The sequence below is a fragment of the Miniopterus schreibersii genome (assembly GCF_964146895.1).
Source record: "Miniopterus schreibersii genome assembly, chromosome: 11".
Taxonomy (NCBI): Eukaryota; Metazoa; Chordata; class Mammalia; order Chiroptera; family Miniopteridae; genus Miniopterus; species Miniopterus schreibersii.
The window spans coordinates 16,828,415-16,847,189 of NC_138111.1; the positions used below are offsets into that span (position 1 = coordinate 16,828,415).

The following is an 18,775-nucleotide window of genomic DNA, read 5'->3' on the forward strand; positions in this document are numbered from 1 at the left end:
CTGCAAACAGAGGAGACAGATTGCTGGGGCTTCTGCCCCTTTCTTTGTTTCATCCAATGTCAGGGTATCGCTCTATTACTGTCATATTTCTCTAGCTTTTGAAAATAGAGCAGAGCTTGGTGGCGCGATGGTGCCTGCACTGTTTACTGTGGTCCAGACTTCTCCTTTTTCAGAAGACCTATCTGACTCTTGGCAACGTGCCTGTTACACTGTGCGATTTGTCCGAGACGCTTTTCCTGTCTTCTCCGGAATCAGGCACATGTGTGTCTGGGATCAGCACGCATTTTGTAACAGTAACTTCTAACTAGATTAAAACATTTTTTAAATTAAATTTATTCTTGGGCATATCATGTAGTGACACATGAACACACTCTTCTAATGAAACACATTTATTTTAGGTGATAGGGCTTCGTCTCTTGCCCCGGCTCCCCCCACCCCCCAAGCCTTCTCCAAAATTTACAGAAAAGCTGCAAGTGCAGTGCACAAGTCCCGAGAACCTTTTAGCTCACAAGACAATGAAGACTGAATTGCTGACATTGCTCTCACAAACCTCAGATACTTTATACTGTATTTCCTGCTAACAAGGGTGTCCTTCCACATAGTCACAAAACCACCGTCAGAATTAGGAAGTTAACATCATTACCTTACTCTCAGCTGATTTTCACATCCCATTCAGGTTTTCCCAGTCATCTCAACACTCTGGCAAAGGACCTTGCGTTTTATTTGTCATGCCTCTTCTTAGTCTCCTTTCATAGGAAACAGTTTCTCCCTTTTCTTTTTCTCTTATGACCTGATGTTTTGAAGACTAGAGGACAGTTATCCTGTAGAATGTCTCTCATTTTGGGTTTCACCCATGCCTCCTTTTGAATTAAGTTCAGATTTTGAAACTTTGGCAGGAGTATCGTAGAAGTGATGCTGCATTCTTCTCATTGCACCCCATGAGGTGGTGCGCAAGGTTGACTTGTCCCAGTTTCCGGCAATGTTTACTGTGATCATTTGGTTATGGTGGTGTCTTACAGACCTCACCGCTGCAGTTACTATTTTCCCTTTGTAATGCATAAGAAATATCCCATTTCTTGTCAAACTTTTATTAGTTTATTTATATTAAAATGAATTCATGACTTCCTCTTTTATTCAAAGGGTTATAAATTTGTTCAAAGAGTTATAAGCTCAAAAATTTCCATTTAGGCCAAGGGGGGGTGGTGGTGGTGGTGGGGCACCTCCAAGCTAGTTTCCTTGTCCTTTTAACGTGTCTCCTTAATTCTTTGGGTGCTGTTGTTCTTTCTGGCACAAGATGTTCCGAGTCATCATGTACCCCTCTCTTCCCAGCTCTGGAAAAAGACATTTCTCCAAAGAGCCTGGTTCCTTGTAATAGAGAATGGTAGTTAGAGACCAAGATCGAAGTGCTAAAATATTTGTTGTTATTGGGGTGTCACTACTCCTAGCCTCTCACTGAACACACGCACACATGTACTCTTACACCTATTTGTATTTCTGTAGCTATTGAAAACCGTGGCTCTATATCTCTCTCTTCTAAGACTCCTCCATGGGTTATGTTTGTAAGAGTCTGTGTGGTTATAGAGGTTGTAATTTTCTTTTCCCCCCAGAAATCCATGGGCTGCAAATGTTCAGCTTGGCTCAGAGGATTCTTCTTCAAGCATTCCTCAATAAAAATATATCCACCCTATGATGCCTTAGGTGGAACTCTTAATTTCCATTAGTCTTTGCACTGCTCTGGGTCCCTATGCAAATGGGTGAGGGTCATGGCTGCAGATACTAAGCTGATCAAGAGTTTAGACATGTGGACCCCAGCCAACAGAAATAAACAGGGCAGTAGTCAGTCTGTCTCTCATCCAATTCTTCTAATTGTCCTACCTTTAAGAGGATTTTCTCAATCCTTTTATTTAACTCTGTTCCTTAATTCCCATCTTTTCTTGTTATCTCCCTTCGTGATTGAGCACATTCACTTAGTTCATTTTTCTTTAACTCAAAAATCTGTAATTCCAACTCATTCCTCATCCACTATTTCTAAACTACAGATTTCCCCCATTTCCTAAGCAATATAACATAAAGTATCTTAAGATTGAGACTGTTAAGAGTATTGCCAATATTATTCTTTGCCCTAGTAGTGACGTGTTTTACAATTCCTAGTTATTTTGACAAGCTTCAGGCAGGATAGCTTCTCTCCCCATCAGGAACACTGTTCAAAAGTGAAGACTGCATGCCTGTCAACACAGCCTTTGAAATCAGGACAATGAGCTTATTTCAATAATTTTGGCCAGTTTCTTCATTCTGTAGGATACTGGACTCTGAACTGATAAAATACATGTAAAATAGTGAGATTGTGGCACTTGAGTTTCTCTTTCTGCAGGCAGCATGAGCAGGATGGGCTAGCTGCATTCCTTCCTTTGAATGGATCAGCTGAATGCCATGTAGAAAGAATGATAGGCTTTTTAGGCCAAATGTAGAATAAAAGGTCTGATTGGAAAGCCTTGGTTGCTGTGGCTCAGCTGGTTGGGTGCTGTCCCGGGCACTGAAAGGTTGCCAGTTTGATGCCTGATCAGGGCACATACCCAGGCTGTGGGATCAATCCCTGGTGGGGCATGTGCTGGAGTCAGCCCATCAGTGTTCCTCTCACATTGATGTTTCTCTCTCCCTCTCCCTTCCTCTCTCTAATTCAATTAAAGAAATCTTCAAAAAACAAAACAAAAATGAAACATCTTTCATCAACCAGTAAGTAAATAAAAAAAAAGAAAAAAAAGAGAAAAGCTGGAGAAGCAAATGGAAAAACTGATTCTGTGTGTGGAATAGGAAAGATTTAAGAACATGAAATATATTGTCTTCTGTGAGTAACTGCAGCAAGATCTTGGCCGCCACAGGTAGAGATGGTACTTAACAACAAAACATGAGGAAATTATTTGGTTTCCCAAGGGCTTCTCTAATTTCTTTGTTCTAACTGCATGGGAAGCAGATGGCCTCTGAAAGTGAGCACAGCTTGCTGCAGCCCAGCCCGACCCTTTGCCTCCCTGGTCACAGGCCGCAGTGGTGTGGACAGGAAGCTCAGATAAAAAAGGTAGCCTGGCCGTTCCTTTGTCACCCTTTCCCCCCCTTTCCCTTCCTGTCTAGATCTTTAAAGCCTGAAATTCTCTTTTTATCGGCTTTAGAAATAAAACAGTATTGATTGGCTCCTTTTTCAAACGGTGAAAAATTTTTCCCTTTTTCTTACCATTTCCTGCAGTTTATTACACACACGCACATGCATGCGAGCACACACACACACACAGGTGGGCAAAAGTAGGTTTACAGTTGTTCCTATGGAAAACAATACAATGCTCGATCAATAATAATACAAGAATAAACTCTGTTTGATGTACTCCCAACTGTAAACGTCCTTTTAGCCACCCTGTGCATCCAGAGGCACAGTTATGCTGTCAAGGCTGCCTTGTGTCTTCCTACCTGTCCTCGGCGGGTCTCCTTTCACAGCTGGGCCAGGAATTCCCTTTGTCCTTCCTCTGCATTGACTTCCTCCTGTTCCTGCATCACATGCCTGCCTTTTCCTTAGTTTATCTCTGTTTTGCTGAGGCCCACCCTCCGATGGAGTTCCAGGCAGTAAGTCACCTTCCCCATTGCCCCATCTCTTCCAGCTTCCAGGCTGCAGGGGAGAAGTCCCAAGACCGCATCCTAATCCTTTGTTTATGAGCTCCCCCTCACTCTCACTTTCTGATAGTTTAGCTGATTAAAAAAAATTTAGGGTGAGAAGAAACAAAACGCAAAAGAAAACTAAACCTCACGCCGTGTGCTTCACGTGGCTGTATTAAAATCACTGAGGCAGGCAGGTAGGCACCTGCTGGGCCTCTGCATTTCCACAAACGGGGCTTTCCCTCTTCAGAAAAGGCTTTGAGGTAGTTATTTGATTTGCCCTCGTGGGTTTTTTTTTTGTTTTTCCTTTTTATTTTTTTATTCTAGAATCGCTTTTATTTGGCTCTTAGATCTCCTGGACTAGTCCTCTAGCTTTCTCATTGCTTTTCGCTCTACATTTTGGATTTTTACATTTGGAACCTCACATGCCGATCCTCCTGAATTTCAAATGATCGGTTTTCAAGCATTTTGTTTTTGTTTCAGTGCGTCCATGTCTTCTTCCTGATGTTACTATTTTTAAGTCTTTTCGTCTGTTTGGATCCTGGGAGAGAAGAATCTTCCATTCTCAGGCCTCAGATGATAGCGGGCTGGCTTCAGACGTTATTTGGCTCCGGCAGGGAGAAGGGATACTGGGAAAGCTAAGCTATGGCATTGGCCCGCCTGCATCTCATTGTTTTATTTTTCCAGGTTTGGGGTTCAGAGTTTTTTCATTTCTGCCAGACTGTAGGGCTCTCTGTGGCAAATTTCAAGTCTGATTTTTTTTTCTCCTATTTGATATAAATGTTTCTATATATGTGCAACACTTTTCTAAAATTTTGAGGATAAATTTTTCCTTTTCAGGTTTCAGCATTGATGGTTTCTTTTTTTCTCCTTTAGTGGTTTTTGTTCATCTGTTCTGTTTTTGGGATGGAAACTTTAAAATCTTTATCCACGTGGCTCTCTCCCCTATTTCTCTAAGCTCTGGTTTATCTTCTGTTTCACTAATACCATTTTCTGCTTTATTTTTTTATTCTGTTTTCTGCTTTATCAACTGCCTTCATTTAAGTTCATGATTCAGATTTTTTTCCCTTTTGGTTAATGCAGACTCATTCTGATCTCATATGTTTTTAAAGTTTCCTTTCATGTAATACACCTATTTCTTAAGTAAATATTTGCTCTGATCCTAGAGTCTTCCCTTCTCTTGAACGGTAGGAATTTTCATTGGCCTTTGGTGGATTTGGATTTTTTCTCTGTTGCTTATCCTTAGAGAGAAAAGTCTATGCATATTCAGCGTCGGGTATTGCCCTGTGTTCTTTCAAGAGACTGAAATGAGTCACTGTTTGACTCAAGTCCAGATGAAGAGAAAAGGTTAGATTTATAGGAGATTAATCTGCAAGTTAGAAATTCATCTTCCTGTGAGATGGAGGGAAGGAGCCAGCATCAGCTGCAGGAGTGATCAAAATGAAATTTGCCTCAGAACCAGGGATTTTCTTTTGGGTATTTGGGGTGGCACTCAGTAATTAGCCAGGTTATCGTCACTTGGCATGGCTGCCCATGTCAGAAACCAGTTGGTAGTGTTCCCCCCAACCCCACGTGTTTTCTTGTGCAATCATCATGGCCACATGTAAGTTAGAAGTAAATACAACCAGAGATGACTTGCTCAGTTGGAGCCAAGAACCCCTTTTGAGGAGTGAGTGTGTTTTAAATGTATGCCACCTCTCCCTGGCTTTGTTCCCTGCAGCCCTCCTCCCGCTGTACTAGGAATATCAGTATGAATCTGCTGGGGTCTCCTTTACTGATTATCTGTCCATGCACTTGCAGCTTCGCATGAAAGCAATGATATGCCTTCGTTCTGCTATCAACCTCCCATGTTGATTTTTTCTATATACGGGGGATTGGCAAAAGTAGGTTTACAGTTGTGAGTACACGAAACAGAGTTTATTCTTCTGTTATTATTTATTAGTTGTTGTAGTATTTAATTTTTCCATATGAACAACTATAAACCTACTTTTGCCCACCCCTGTATTTCTGGAAGCTTAAGCAATAGTTGGGATTCATCTTTGGCTTCTAGGGCTGACTCAGGATATTTCCTACTCTTATTTCTCTAGTAATCTGGCACAGCGGAATGAGCCTATGTAGCTTTCTCATTTGTCAGTTGTGTTTTATATATCCATTTTTGAATTGTAGGGAGCGATATTGAGATAATTCATATCCAGTGACAATAGGGGAATGAATGAATGAATGGACAAGTAAATACATAAGTGGCAAAGCTCATCTTTTGCAAGTGTGGGGCATTAGGGATAGTTTTGCAAAGAATGGTGTAGATTAGAAGAGATTAGGGATGCCTAGAATGGAAAAAACGGAGGCAACTGGAGAAGAAGACAAGAAGGCAACTGGAGGCAACAGAATGAGCCAAGGGGAGCTGGGGTGAGCGGGGCCAGCCCCCACTGCTTTGTGGTTTCCTGTAGCTGGAGCACAGCCTTGGAGCTCAAGCAGAGGAAATGAGGAGTTAGGATGATGGCAGATGAAAGAACTGCAGGACAAGCGCCCAGGTACTTGGAAGAGTTTGAGAGGGGTGTATTTCGTTAGAACTTCTGTGCAGGTCTGTAGCTGACAGTCTGGGGCCTGGGAAAGCAGGGGACTAGTATGTCAGAACAAACCAGTTTACTTAACTAGAGACCAAAGCGCAGTATTACTTAGGATATTGACTTTTTTGTCGTTGGGTCTAGTTCCCCCATGATTTGTTCAGTTTCGTAAATAAGTTGGGAAGTAAATAGGTTTCATAGACGTAATTTTAAGACTAATTCCAGGAGAGAGCTGATTTATACCCTTTGAGGTAGAATTGCTTAGCCCTTGTATTTTCAGAGTTGAAAACAATACGTCATTTTAAAAGGGACTCAAAATTAGATATATCTTAAGTGCTTTAGGGGGAGGCAGTTAATCTTCCTTATTTTCTTTTTGAAGATATGAAACTAATAATCTGTTATCTACGGTGTATCTCAAGGACATGTAATGTAAGTCAGAACCAGGGACACGTCATGGAAGGTCTGTCTAGATGAGAGCAGTTCGACTGTCTCTGTGTCAGGGTTTGGGGAAAACACTTTGTCTGCAGGACATCTGATTTACATCCTGCTTCCGTCACGACTACCTGAAATTTGTGCTTAAAAGACTCCAAGCACTTTCTCTTCATTTTTGTTCCCTTGAAGGGTTAGTCTATAAAAAACACATGGGCCCTGGAGTGGGTCCTGGTTCAGGTCTCAGCGCCCTCATTTCCTGGCTATTGTGACTTTGGGTATGTTGCACAACCTTTCAAAGCCTCAGGTTCCCCATTTATGAAGTGAGTTAGCGCTGTCTGACTCACACTGTCTATGAAATGACCGCTCCAGTGCTCAGACTCTAGTAGGGTTTCATTAAGCCCCAGTCTCCACCTCTCCCCTTTTGTTATCAGTGGTGATGCCATGTAATATATCTCTCACATCAATTTTTATATCCTTTCTGTAGGATAGGTGCCCAGGATTCACCTTTTGGGCAACTCTATGTACTCAGAATACAGGGTGGAACATAAATAGGCTTACAGTTGTGAGTATGCAAAACACAGAGTTTATTCTTGTATTATCATTTATTAATTATTGTATTATTTTCCCTACGAACAACTGTAAACCTACTTTTGCCCCACACTGCATTGAAAATACATTAAGGTTATATTGCTTAAGGACTTAGCTTGCCAGAATGATATCGGATCTGAGCGCGCAGTGTGTCTTGAAGAATTGAGTCTCACTTGCCTGCTTGTCTTGGTTTTTGGTTGTCATGCTATTTATATATGCCTCTGTTTGCCCTACCTACGATAGAGCAAGGTAACGTGAATTATAAATACATGAGAAGGAAAAATTAAAGAAGTAGGAGGGGCACAAAATGATGCCAGGAATAAGTTCAGTACAAAACAGCGCACTGTGGGGTCCTATAATTTTCTGAGAGAAGCACCATGAAAGAGGTAGACACTCCAACAGACACGTAACCTTTCTCCCAAAACATCTAGCTAGCCTGCAGAATTGAATTCAAACCTATGAAAATCCATCAACTTAATCGGACTTGGACACATGGTACAGAAGTCTCGGCATTGAGATGCTAGGTGCTCTCTCCTGGGTTCCCCTTTCCGCTAGGCTAGTAGGTGGCATTTGGTATCAAGTGCCAAATTTTGATGGCTTTTTGCTTCCTCTGGCAGATGGCACTTCACTCCCATGCGGTCATGCTCTTAGGCTAACTGTGGGTTTTCCTGTCCTTTTCCAGGTGCACAGCCTCTCCTAGCATGACTGCGATCTAATCAGCACGAGAATTTGACTCCTGCGTCTGGCGCCGCAGGGCTGGGGCCCGGTCACTGCCCACAACCACAGAACCGCCATGGCCGCCGCCTCTACTGCCACCCCTGTCATCTCACAGCCCCAGGTAAGCGATTCAGACCAGCCCAGGTTTGAGCTAATCACCGTTTTTGTCAAATATTTAAATCGAGTTTCAGAAAGCCTGCTTGACTCTGGGGATCATGTGTATCCTTCTAAAAATCATATGGCGGCTGTTCAGATAATAGTACTTCTGTGAGCCGGGTGCTGTTTAGTTCAAGAAGCAGCTGGAACCCTGGCCGTTTTGGCCCAGTGGTTAGAGTGTCAGCCACGGGCTAAAGGGTCCTGGGTTCGATTCCGGCCCAGGGCAGGCACCTCTGTTTCGGGCTCCATTCCCAGCCTCGGTCGGGGCGTGTGTGGGAAGCAACCAGTCGATGTGTCTCTCTCACATCGATGTTTCTCTCTCTCCCTCTCTCTCTTTCTCTCTCCCCCTTCCACACTCTGAAAAGCAATGGAAAAAACTATCCTCAGTTGAGGATTAAAAAAAGAAGCAGCTGGAACAATGAGGGAGTGTTTTGAGCGGGCTGGCCTCTGTTTGCAGGGCCTGGGTTTTCAGTGCCTCGGCTGTTGGGCTGTTCCTCTAGGCGCCAAATTCCACATCAGGACAGTCGGAAGTGAACCCTGCTTCTTTGCCTCTCTGGACCTGTTTAAGGTTTAATGAAATATCTCAGAACAGACACAATCTTACAGCCAGTTCTCTGAATGCTGTCTTGTTGTCCTCCTATAGTTTTTACAATTATTTTGCCTTGACCTATTTTAGTACCTTTGAAAAGAAAATGCAATTCTAGAAACTTCTGAACAACGGCAACACGAGTTACTTTTTCTGTCCAGTGAGGAACTGTCCAGTCATACTGAAGGAACACTGTCTTTGTTTGGAGTATTTTACAATCTGATCTGTTCGGGTATTTACTGGACTCTTTCAGTTTCAGCAGGCGAGTGGCTCGTTCGCCAAGGGACTTTGGAGTCATTAGACCTGAGTTCACATACTGATTGCTGGATAAGGCGCCGGAGTCTTGCTAACCTCGCTCAGCTTCAGTTTCTTTTTCTGTAATCACACTTCACAGGATGGTTATAGGGATTAAAAGACAGAATATATGAAAAGAGCACGACTAGGTGCTCAGCAAGTGTAGTTTTCTACTTGCTCTTCCTTCACCTCCTTCTAAACTGTGACCTCCCATCGCATTCATGACAGTCATTTTTAGGCCCAGTTTAAAGGAAAAAACATACCTTTGAGAAAGAAGCATATTGGTTAAAATTTTACTCTTGATGATACAGAAAGTTATTCCACACTCTTTTCTCTGTGCTATTTTACAAGCTGCTACATTTTGTACGTATTTCAAGGAGGGGCGTTTGTATGTGTAAGGGAGGGAAGGGAGAGGGAGCGGGAGAAAGGGGCATTTTTATTTATTTTGCTTTTTTTTAAACCTCTGAGACACCTTGGAATTTTGTCTTTTGGATAAAGTCCTTGCCTTTCTTTACCATTTTAAAGCTTTCGTTATTATTTCCCAGGATGTATAGTGTTATCTCCATTATGTGTATTTCTCTTTCTGGTAAATGGATCATTGTCTTTGAAACACTTCATTTACTTAAGGTGTTTGGTTTCCATTCCCCTCGATAGTGTTTGTGGTGCCTGAGAGACTTGGTCAATGGGTAAAAAGATTCAGCGCCTGTTGCCTGAGGTCACCTTTTCAAAGCCACTGCAGCTGCTCCCCTGCAGTGATGATATGCTCCGCCTTTTGTGAAGTTCGGCTATAGTACAGGCTTTCCCGACAAGGCGTTTCAGTGTCCCAGCCTTGCTCTGTCATTTGTCAACATTTCCAACAACATCATATTATCTACACACCTTCCCTCTTACACAAGCTGCTATCAGCTGGTGAGTAATATAAATACTTTTAAATGACTCATTTAATTAAAATGTTTAACACCACCCAAGGTAGAAAGAGGTCATATTTGATGTAAACACTTGGGGAAACATACTCTTGTGAATTCTCTGTGGGAAAATGAATTGGTGAAGTCACTCTGGGGGTAATTTGACAGTACTTATTAAAATTATATACCTTTGCACATCCCCTATTCCCATCTTGGTATCTACATTAGAAAAACACTCATGCATGAGCCCAAGGAGACGTGCATGAAGAGATTCACTGAAGCCTTAGTTGAAGGCCAAGAAATGAAAAACTTTCTGAATATATGATCGTGGAAGGACTTAATAAATTTAGGCATTTGATATGATTTAAGTACCATGCAGCAGTTAAAAAATGACAAGTCTACAGGGTGGGAAAAGTAGGTTGACAGTTGTGAGTACACGAAACACGGAATTTATTCTTATATTATTATTTGTTAATTATTGTATTATTTTCCATACGAACAACTGTAAACCTACTTTTGCTCCACCCCTGTATATCTCAACACAGCTACATCTCTCCAAGATATCTAATGGAGGGAAAGGAAAGCAAGATGTAGAATAATGCTTACAGGAAGATATCATTAAAACTGTAAACTAAGACCATATGTTTTTGGGGATAAACATATGGTACATTTATGTAAATGCACAGCAAAAGCTCTAGAGCATACTTTATCAAAGGGAATGATATTGCCCCCACGAGGGCAAAAATTGGATCTTGGCTGATGGAAAATCCCTCCAGAGGTTAATCCTACCTGAAGAAATCTTACTCTTTTGTGTTTCATTTCTCTCATTAGGGAGAATTTAAATTTAATGAAAACATTCTCTTTGAGAGTCACCAATGGGGGTGGGAGGAGTCAAGAAATACTGGTTTGGAAGGAGGCACTGGGCTCTCCAATCATACTGCCTGGGCTGGAATCCCAGCTCCAGCATTTACTAACAGCACAAAGGAGTGGGGGTTGGGGGAGAAAGGGTTCCTTCCTCTCCGTGCCTGCATTTCCTCATCAGAAAAATGAGCATGATAATAATAAAGCCAACTTCATAAGGCTGTTTAAGAGATGAAGTTAGACATGTGTAAAACTTAGAACAGTATCTGCTACATATTGCTCAATGCATCTAAGTATTACCATTTAGCCAGCACTGTGGCAGGCCTGGGGGTGCAAGAATAAGTAAGATAAACAGTGTTTTTGCCCCGCCAGAGTTTAGAAATGTAGCGGGAAATAGATAAGGAATCAAAAAGTTGCAATGATGGGTCACAGATGCTATGCCACAGGAAGTCTGGGTGCTCCAGGAGTAAAGCAGAGCACCCAGGAAGGACTTGGAAGATCAGGGAAGGCTTCTTGAAGGAAGACCAGGAGGCTGGGAGCTTATGAATGAGGTAAGGTAGAGGAAATAGCATGTGTAAATGTCAAGTGTCCCAAGATGAGAGAGAGCACAGCATTTGCGTGTTAGTTCAGGATAATTGCAGGGTATGGGGCACGAGGTTGAAGTGACATGCTAGAGCCAGCGCTGCTAGCTCACAAGACCTGGTTCTTAAGTTTTCAGGAATTTAGTGAGCCCATTGACTTCATGCTTGTAGCTTGAAATCAGCCGGGGTGGAGTATTTACATCATGGAAATTGGCAAACACAGTCCCTCACTCCTAAGAGCCCATTGTTATATATTTATCAGCATACTTCTGGCTGTAGAGGCGGCAGATGGGTTAGGTTACAGGGTTGGAGACGATTTTGCAGGGCCTTGCAAGCAAAGGAATTTAACATTAAGGAATTTAACATTAATCTTGAAGAAGCCTGTGTAGCTTTTAAGCCTTAGACCTGGGTTCAAACCCTGACTTTTGACAATGTTGTTGAACAAGTTCATTAATTAATGTCAACCAGGGCAGTGAGCCCCATTTAGTCTTACCATATGTGGGGAGGAGTAGTAGCCTCTGATGGTTGGGGGAACCCAAGTGCTCTTGGAAGGAGTCAGCCGTAAACTGGGGTATTAGGTCCCAGGCAAAGGCAACTTACTCTTGTGGAGAGATGCAGACCACTGGGTCACTTGTTTCCCAGGATCCTCTGGTCGATGGTGGGCCTCCTGATTATATGTCAGCTCTTCACGTGTAATTTGTGCAGTCCACTTTTAGTTCAAGGCTGACTTGTCCTTGCCCCCAAGCTTGTATTGATGTCATCTCTCTTATTATCAAGTTTCCCCCAAGTTCGGAGAAGGTAAAGGTAATTTAAATACAGCTTCTCCTTAGTCAAGGAATAACAAGCAGTTCCTCAATCAGCTTAGCCTGGTATTGTCTGGCACATCAACTTGCATTCTTTTAGGGTGAATTCAGGGACCTGTGTAAAGATAAGCTCACGCTGAAGTGTGAAAGGCCTGACATTTCTTTTCTAAGGCAAAAAATTCTTTGCTAAGGCAAAACAACAATTAAAAAAAAAAAAGCTTTTGGTTTTGTTTGTTACTCCATTCATTTGGTAACAAAGAGCATTTTTCTAATCAAGGCTGCCTAATACTAGATATAAACTAATTAATATGAACAAATAGCCTGTGGTTGTTTCAAACAATAATAGGGAAGAAAGCTTTCATTGTCACCCCTGCTGGGATTGCTATTTAGTTAGTGAAAGATATGGCTTGTGCTTTGAAGTGGGGGACAAGTTTGTATTCTCTGCTTTGCCCCTGCCTAGACTGTAAGATGGATTTTTGTTTTCTCATGCTCAGAGAGCACCTTGTTCCTAGGAGGCAGGATGACTTGTGAGGCGAAACTGGACTAGCAGCAGCAGGAAGGGTGTGTTTGTAGCTGATTTATAGTTCTGCTAGTCCAGACGCTGATAGAGAGCTTCCTTACCCGGAGGAAGCTCCAGGGACTTGTTTGCAGACAGGACCATGCTCATTGGGTTAAGTGAACGTGCTCCTACCCTGTGGATGTGGTGGGGGATGGAGGCGGGATAGGACACCGAAAATTTGCCATCTTAATGACTATTTTCTCTTTCTAGAACCCTGTTTAGAAAGACTTTAATTGTGGTTCATCTAGTTACTGTGGGTAGGATATGGATTAAAAGTTTCATTTTCCTTTTGAATGGAAGGGTCAGTAGTTCAATACATGAATGAGTGGGTTGGCCTCTCTCAAATCCAGGACTGGTATTAGAGACCAGAATAGTTGTTTGAAGACTTCAAGGTATTCAGGTGTCAGACCTATGATTCCAGTAAGGGAGGATTGTTTTCTATCAGTATTTTTTTTTTTTTAACAAGGTATTTCATTCTGTCTGTCATTTGTTAAGTAGCTATCTTGGTTTTAATCCAAGGAAACAAAGACATTTTGATTTCTCCAAGTTCCTACACGATTTCCTGTAGCTTTCATTAAAGACATGAATTTGAGTAGATTTTCAATGTCTTAAAACAACAGATTTGTTCTTCTAGTTGTTACCCAGTGTTCTGATAAAACACAAGTAGGTCTCTACTTATTGTCTGTTGGAAAACAGGTGTTTTTCAACATCATTACCAATAGGTTAGCCTAACAAAATTCATCGTATTTCCAAAATCTATGTTTTAGAGGTTTTAATTCTGATATTAGAGAGTAGATATTTGTGGATAAAGCAATTGAATTCCATATTAAATGGGTTGTTTTTTGCAATTGACTTTTTTTTTTTTTTTAAAGAACTTTGTATTATGGCAGTTTTCAAATGTTCACAAAGATAAAAAGAATAATATAATGACTCCCAATATAGCCATTGCCTAGATTCAACACATAAACATTTTGCCATATTTAACTTGTTTTCTGCTATTTGACGGAGGTGAAGTATTTTAAAGCAAATCCTTGAGATTGTGTCATCTTATCTCAACTTTTATACATCAATGTGAATCTCTAAAAGGTCATTCACTTACATAACATTACAGCACTATTATTATCCTTAACAAAATTTAAAAACTCTCTAATATAATTTTATACTCAGACATATTCAGATTTCCCCAATTGTTTTTCTGAAAAGTGATTTTGTAGTTGGTATGTTGGGTTATCCTTAAAAAACATTGATTGGATTAGTTTGCTCTTCTGCTTAAAACTCAATGCTTTTTGTCAAGGTTTAAATAATGTTTTCCCCTTTATTCCCTAAGTTTGGAAATAGATTGAAATATTAATCAGAATAGTTTACCACTGAAGAATGAAAAATTAGGGCATGCATGGAAGGCTCCAAAGTAAGGGAATGGTTGCAATTGCTAAATTAGGGGTCTCGAAAATAAGGGATCATGGATATATTGATAGTGCTCTCTTTTAGACTAAAGTGTGAACAATTAATTGTGGTATGAAGCATGTTCCCATTGTCACACAATGAAGACATAATATGATTTGGCCTCACCCAACATGAAATTGAAAAAAGAGAACGCATGAGCTTAGGTCCAAGTGGGTTTGGGTTCAAGTGTGGGTTCAAATCTCATAGCTAGGGGATCTTTCAATATAGGTATCTTGTTTAGCCTTATTTTTAAAAAAATCTCTAGAATTTAAATGATACACAGTGTGCTCACAAGTTTAAATGGCAAACTATGTCAGGTGCTCTGTACAGTATCAGCTCCTTAATAGATACCTGACATATGTTAGTTCGTTCCCTTTTCCCCGTAATGATTCTGGGAGTTCTTTACAGGGAGAATGTAGTTACCTCTTCGTGTGGCCAGTGTGTATGCTGTGCTTCTATACTAGGCCAGAAGACCCATCAAAGGAAAGCCAAGTTAGATAAACACTCTACAGAAAACTCCAATGTATTGCCAGGAATAAATGCATGTGGAGATAAACATTGACATTTCTGACTTACTCCATCTCGAACCATGTTTCCATTAGAAGTTAAATTTGTTCTCATATTGCGATCTAAATTCATCTGTGCCCTCTTTTGTGTTTATAAACTCAGATAAAGTTTGAGAGGATATCATATTTCAGAATCTGAGGGCACACTTCGAGTTTTCTATTCATAGGACAAAATTGTACCAGGTACCTAGGGGCAGCCACAAGTGAGACCTTTCACGTTGGTTTCTCTTGCTTCCCAGTTCATCCTTTCTACTTGCTTAGTCTGTAATGATTAGTGGAGCTACCTGCTCCTCCTTCAGAGGGACGTGGCCCTCCCTCTTGCTGCCCATGATGGTGCTGTTGGCCTGTTTTCCTTTCCCCGCTCCTAACTTCTCCAGCTATTTTTCTTTGAACTTCTGTTGCAGCTTTTCCATGAATAAACACTGAGTTGGGACAACGCCCTGCTGTTTTTACCAGCTGAGGAGATCATAATAATAGGGCCCAGGGGATTTATGTCTTTTGAAAACTGTACCTTGCTGTAATAAGACTGTCCTTTGAAAAAATCAACCTTCATCTGCTCTGTGATGATACTGCTATTTGGTAATTGCCTAGCATCAGGTAAAGAACTGCCCTTATGTGACACTTGTCCCATTTCAAAGATGGTTATCCCCGGCAGGCTCAGGCTGGGAGAGAAGGGATGGGGTGGATACCTGCTCAGACAGGATGTTTAAGAAAGGGCCATGGAGCAGATTCGTTCTTAGGAACCACTCAGGACTCTCTCTTTGGAAGTTTGACAAGTATGATGTTGCCCACTTTATCTCAGCCTGTTACAAGGGGCTGTAAAAAATACAAAGTGTTTTCATTGATTTAGAATTTATTTTCCATAGTTTCTTTTCACATAAGTGTACAGGGTGGGGCAAAAGTAGGTTTACAGTTGTTCGTGTGGAAAAAGACATGTGGTTATGATTATTGCAAAAGCTTTATTAACTCTGTGTTTCCTGTACTCACAACTGTGAACTTAGTGTTGCCCACCCTGTACCTCATATTATATATATTGTTACTTTATAAGAACTAACATTTTCTGTATTTTTTCAGATAAACCTTAAAAATCCAGTAGTTGCATATTCTTCAGCTATTTTAAGGATTTTAACTTTAAAACATTTGTAGTTTGAATCAGCATTTCTTAGTTGCCTATTTTCTAGTTGTAGTGGCAAATTATTCCACTTTTAAAATTGTTTCCAATGGGAGGCTATAAAAAGTGTGGGAATTGTATTTCTTGTTAACTGAGACTTAATAGCATTTAATTCTGTGCTGTCTCTTTTCTAATCTTTTTTTTGGGGGAGGAAATGTGTGACGGGTCTGATTGCTTTAGATTTAAGGGCCAGAATTGAAGAAGCCTTAGAGGTGATTCAGACCTTACTTTACAAATGAGAAAGTTGACACTCAGAGCACTCATGAGACTAGTTGCAGACTAATTAGCTGGTGAGCAGCAGAGTCCGGACAAAGTCCTCACCCTGTCCATTGTTGTGCTTGAACAGAAGTGGGAAACCGAGAAGGCTTGATTTATGTCTTCTTACTGGTCCTTTCCCCAGCATAGATTAAAATCTCTCTTTCAGAATGACAGTAGAGTACATATTTACATTCTTATCTAAGTACTTACTAAGTCGCATAGGTTTAATTACCAGTCTGTGAGCCTGTGCCAAGTGTTCCCTTTTCCACTCTGCTAATGAATATGTAATTGTCTCTCAGGAGATTAAAAAACACACTGGGTGGACTGTGAGTGGCTCCACAGCAGGCACTCAGGTGTGTCATTTTGGCACCCCTTGAGGGCACGGTGTAGTGCAATGGCATGCCCCATACCTGGCATTGCATAAGTGTTTGTGAATGAATAGATGAAGTGCGTAGTGAAGAGGAACACCATATGTGATTCTTTGAGTTTGGGCTTCGCAGATTTGTTATGACTTCTTTTAAGATCACGTGCTAGAATGGGGTAAATTTTTGAGATTTGGAACATCTGTTCTGTAGAGCAGCCAATGACCCATGATCCTGAGATGCAATTGGTGGATGTGAAAAGGGCATGAATGTGGAGTTCTCTTTTTAGCTTTGGAGACACTTTAATTTTGCGTTAATCCTATTTTATTTACATCTTTGTTCCTTGGGCAGAGCATATTTCTGTAACTTATTACAGAGAAATTTCTAATTATAGTAATTTGGATTTTAGAATAATAAACTTTAAAAAGTATTTATCATTTTGCCAGAGTATATATTTGTTTTTCCCTAAATTTCTTGCAGTAAATATTAGTTGCTTTCCTGAAGAAGAAAAGAAAATCATTTATAGTCTTACCTATATAAATTTTTACAAAATTGCTATTCTATACATTATCTTTTCCCCCTATTTTCACTCTTTTTATTTCCAGTAATATGAAAAGTAGTCATCCTACTTTAGTATATTAATTACTTAATTTGGTAGTTTTTTAATCATCATATTTAAACTTATTTTTGAAAATTATTGTTACAGTTTGAATAGCTTGTTTTGATTCTTACCTGACTAATAAGAAAATTAAGTTATTTACATACTTCTCATTCTTTTATTTTCAAGTTCTTATTGATACAGTGATTTTAATCCCAGATTATTATTAAATTATTTTTATAATTATATCTTCAAGAATTGTTTTTGCTACTTGCTTTGTTTAATAATCCATGAAGAACAACTACTTAGACTCATATGTTTTGTGGGTTTTTGGTGCAAAACATCTGATGTATAAATTAATTATTTCCAAAGGAAGGCAGTTCGGAGTGGTTACAAAGTCCAGGGTGTGACCATGGGAGTGGGCAGATATGTTGTAATGAAATAGAAGGTCATCAGAGATGAGGTCAAGAAACTGAAAAGCAAGAAAATGAGATGAATTACCCAGAGTAATGGCAAGATTTGGGTGGAATAAAACACTCCAAGCCAAATTCTCAGATCTCAAGTGCATGAGATCTCAAAGTACATAAGATGCCAATATGTGTAGGACAAGGTCTTCACTCCTCCCCTGGACTATGATCTCTAAGAAACAGACAAGTTAAGCTATAAATAATTATACAACATGGCATGTATACTGATAGAAGCATGATTTAAAAGCTATTGAAGTCTAAATGAGGAAAGAGACTCTAGCTGTCTGGATGAGTCAAAAGACTAACCATTTAGTAAGCATTTATACTGTTTTGGAATTTTTAGGGTTTGGTAAACATTTATACCACACAGCCTGTGGGTATTCAGTAGAATATTTGGTCTGAAACAGTGGTTAACGATGCTGCAAACCTAAAACTAATATAATATTAGAACATCAACTGTAATTGAAAAGAAAAAAAAATAATTAAAGAAATAGTGGTTAAAACTGTCCATTTGCTAAGTAATTAATCAAATGCAATACAAAAGAAAAAGGAAAAGGTAGGATGTGAACTGTCTTCAAGAAATATTTTTGCCCTCGCTGGTGTGCTCAGTTGGTTGAGTGTCGGCTCCATGCACCAAAAAGTCTTCAGCTCTGCTCTGGGCACATACCCAGGTTGCAGGCCCGATCCCCAGTTAGGGTGCATGCAGGAGGCAACTGATGGATGTTTCTCTCTTACATCGATGTTTCTCTCTCTCTCCCTCTTCCTTTCTCTCTCTCTAAAATCAATAAAAATATATTTAAAAAAATTTCTAATTCTAGGAGTCACAAGCTAACTTAAAACTTCAGGAAAAGTGATCTATTCTATTTAATGTGTAATTTTCTAATTTCTGTGTTACTTTTATTTTCTAATTTTGCCTTAATAGTTTGATGACTACCTATATTAATCTATTATAAACTTCCTCAATCTTTTTTGGATTCAAGTAAGGTACAAGTAATAAGCAAATATGTTCTAGTTGATGATGTTGAGAAATAAGAAAACACATAATACATTATCACTCTGCATTTGACAAGATACACTTTAACTAATCTAAGTGTACTTCGCATTTTGTAAAGCAGTGTCCAAGTGTCAGCTGCTCTTTGGATATTACATTAGGTAACATATTTCTTGTGTTCTCCAAGAAGAAAAAAGTTCTCAAACATCATGGATTGGTTGACAAACGCTATTC

The 18,775-nt window shown here is 40.2% G+C and overlaps 1 protein-coding gene across 8 annotated transcripts in view; it reads left to right on the plus strand.

Annotated features, from left to right (window-relative positions):
* Positions 1–18,775, plus strand: part of LPAR1 (lysophosphatidic acid receptor 1) — a 95,079-nt gene that overhangs the window by 33,801 nt on the left and 42,503 nt on the right. For all 8 annotated transcript variants that reach the window (XM_081152094.1, XM_081152092.1, XM_081152095.1 and 5 more), the window contains one exon: positions 7,906–8,061. In XM_081152094.1, the coding sequence (XP_081008220.1) occupies positions 8,017–8,061 (45 nt within the window). In that variant the 5' untranslated portion in view covers positions 7,906–8,016. The remainder of the gene's footprint in view (positions 1–7,905; positions 8,062–18,775) is intronic.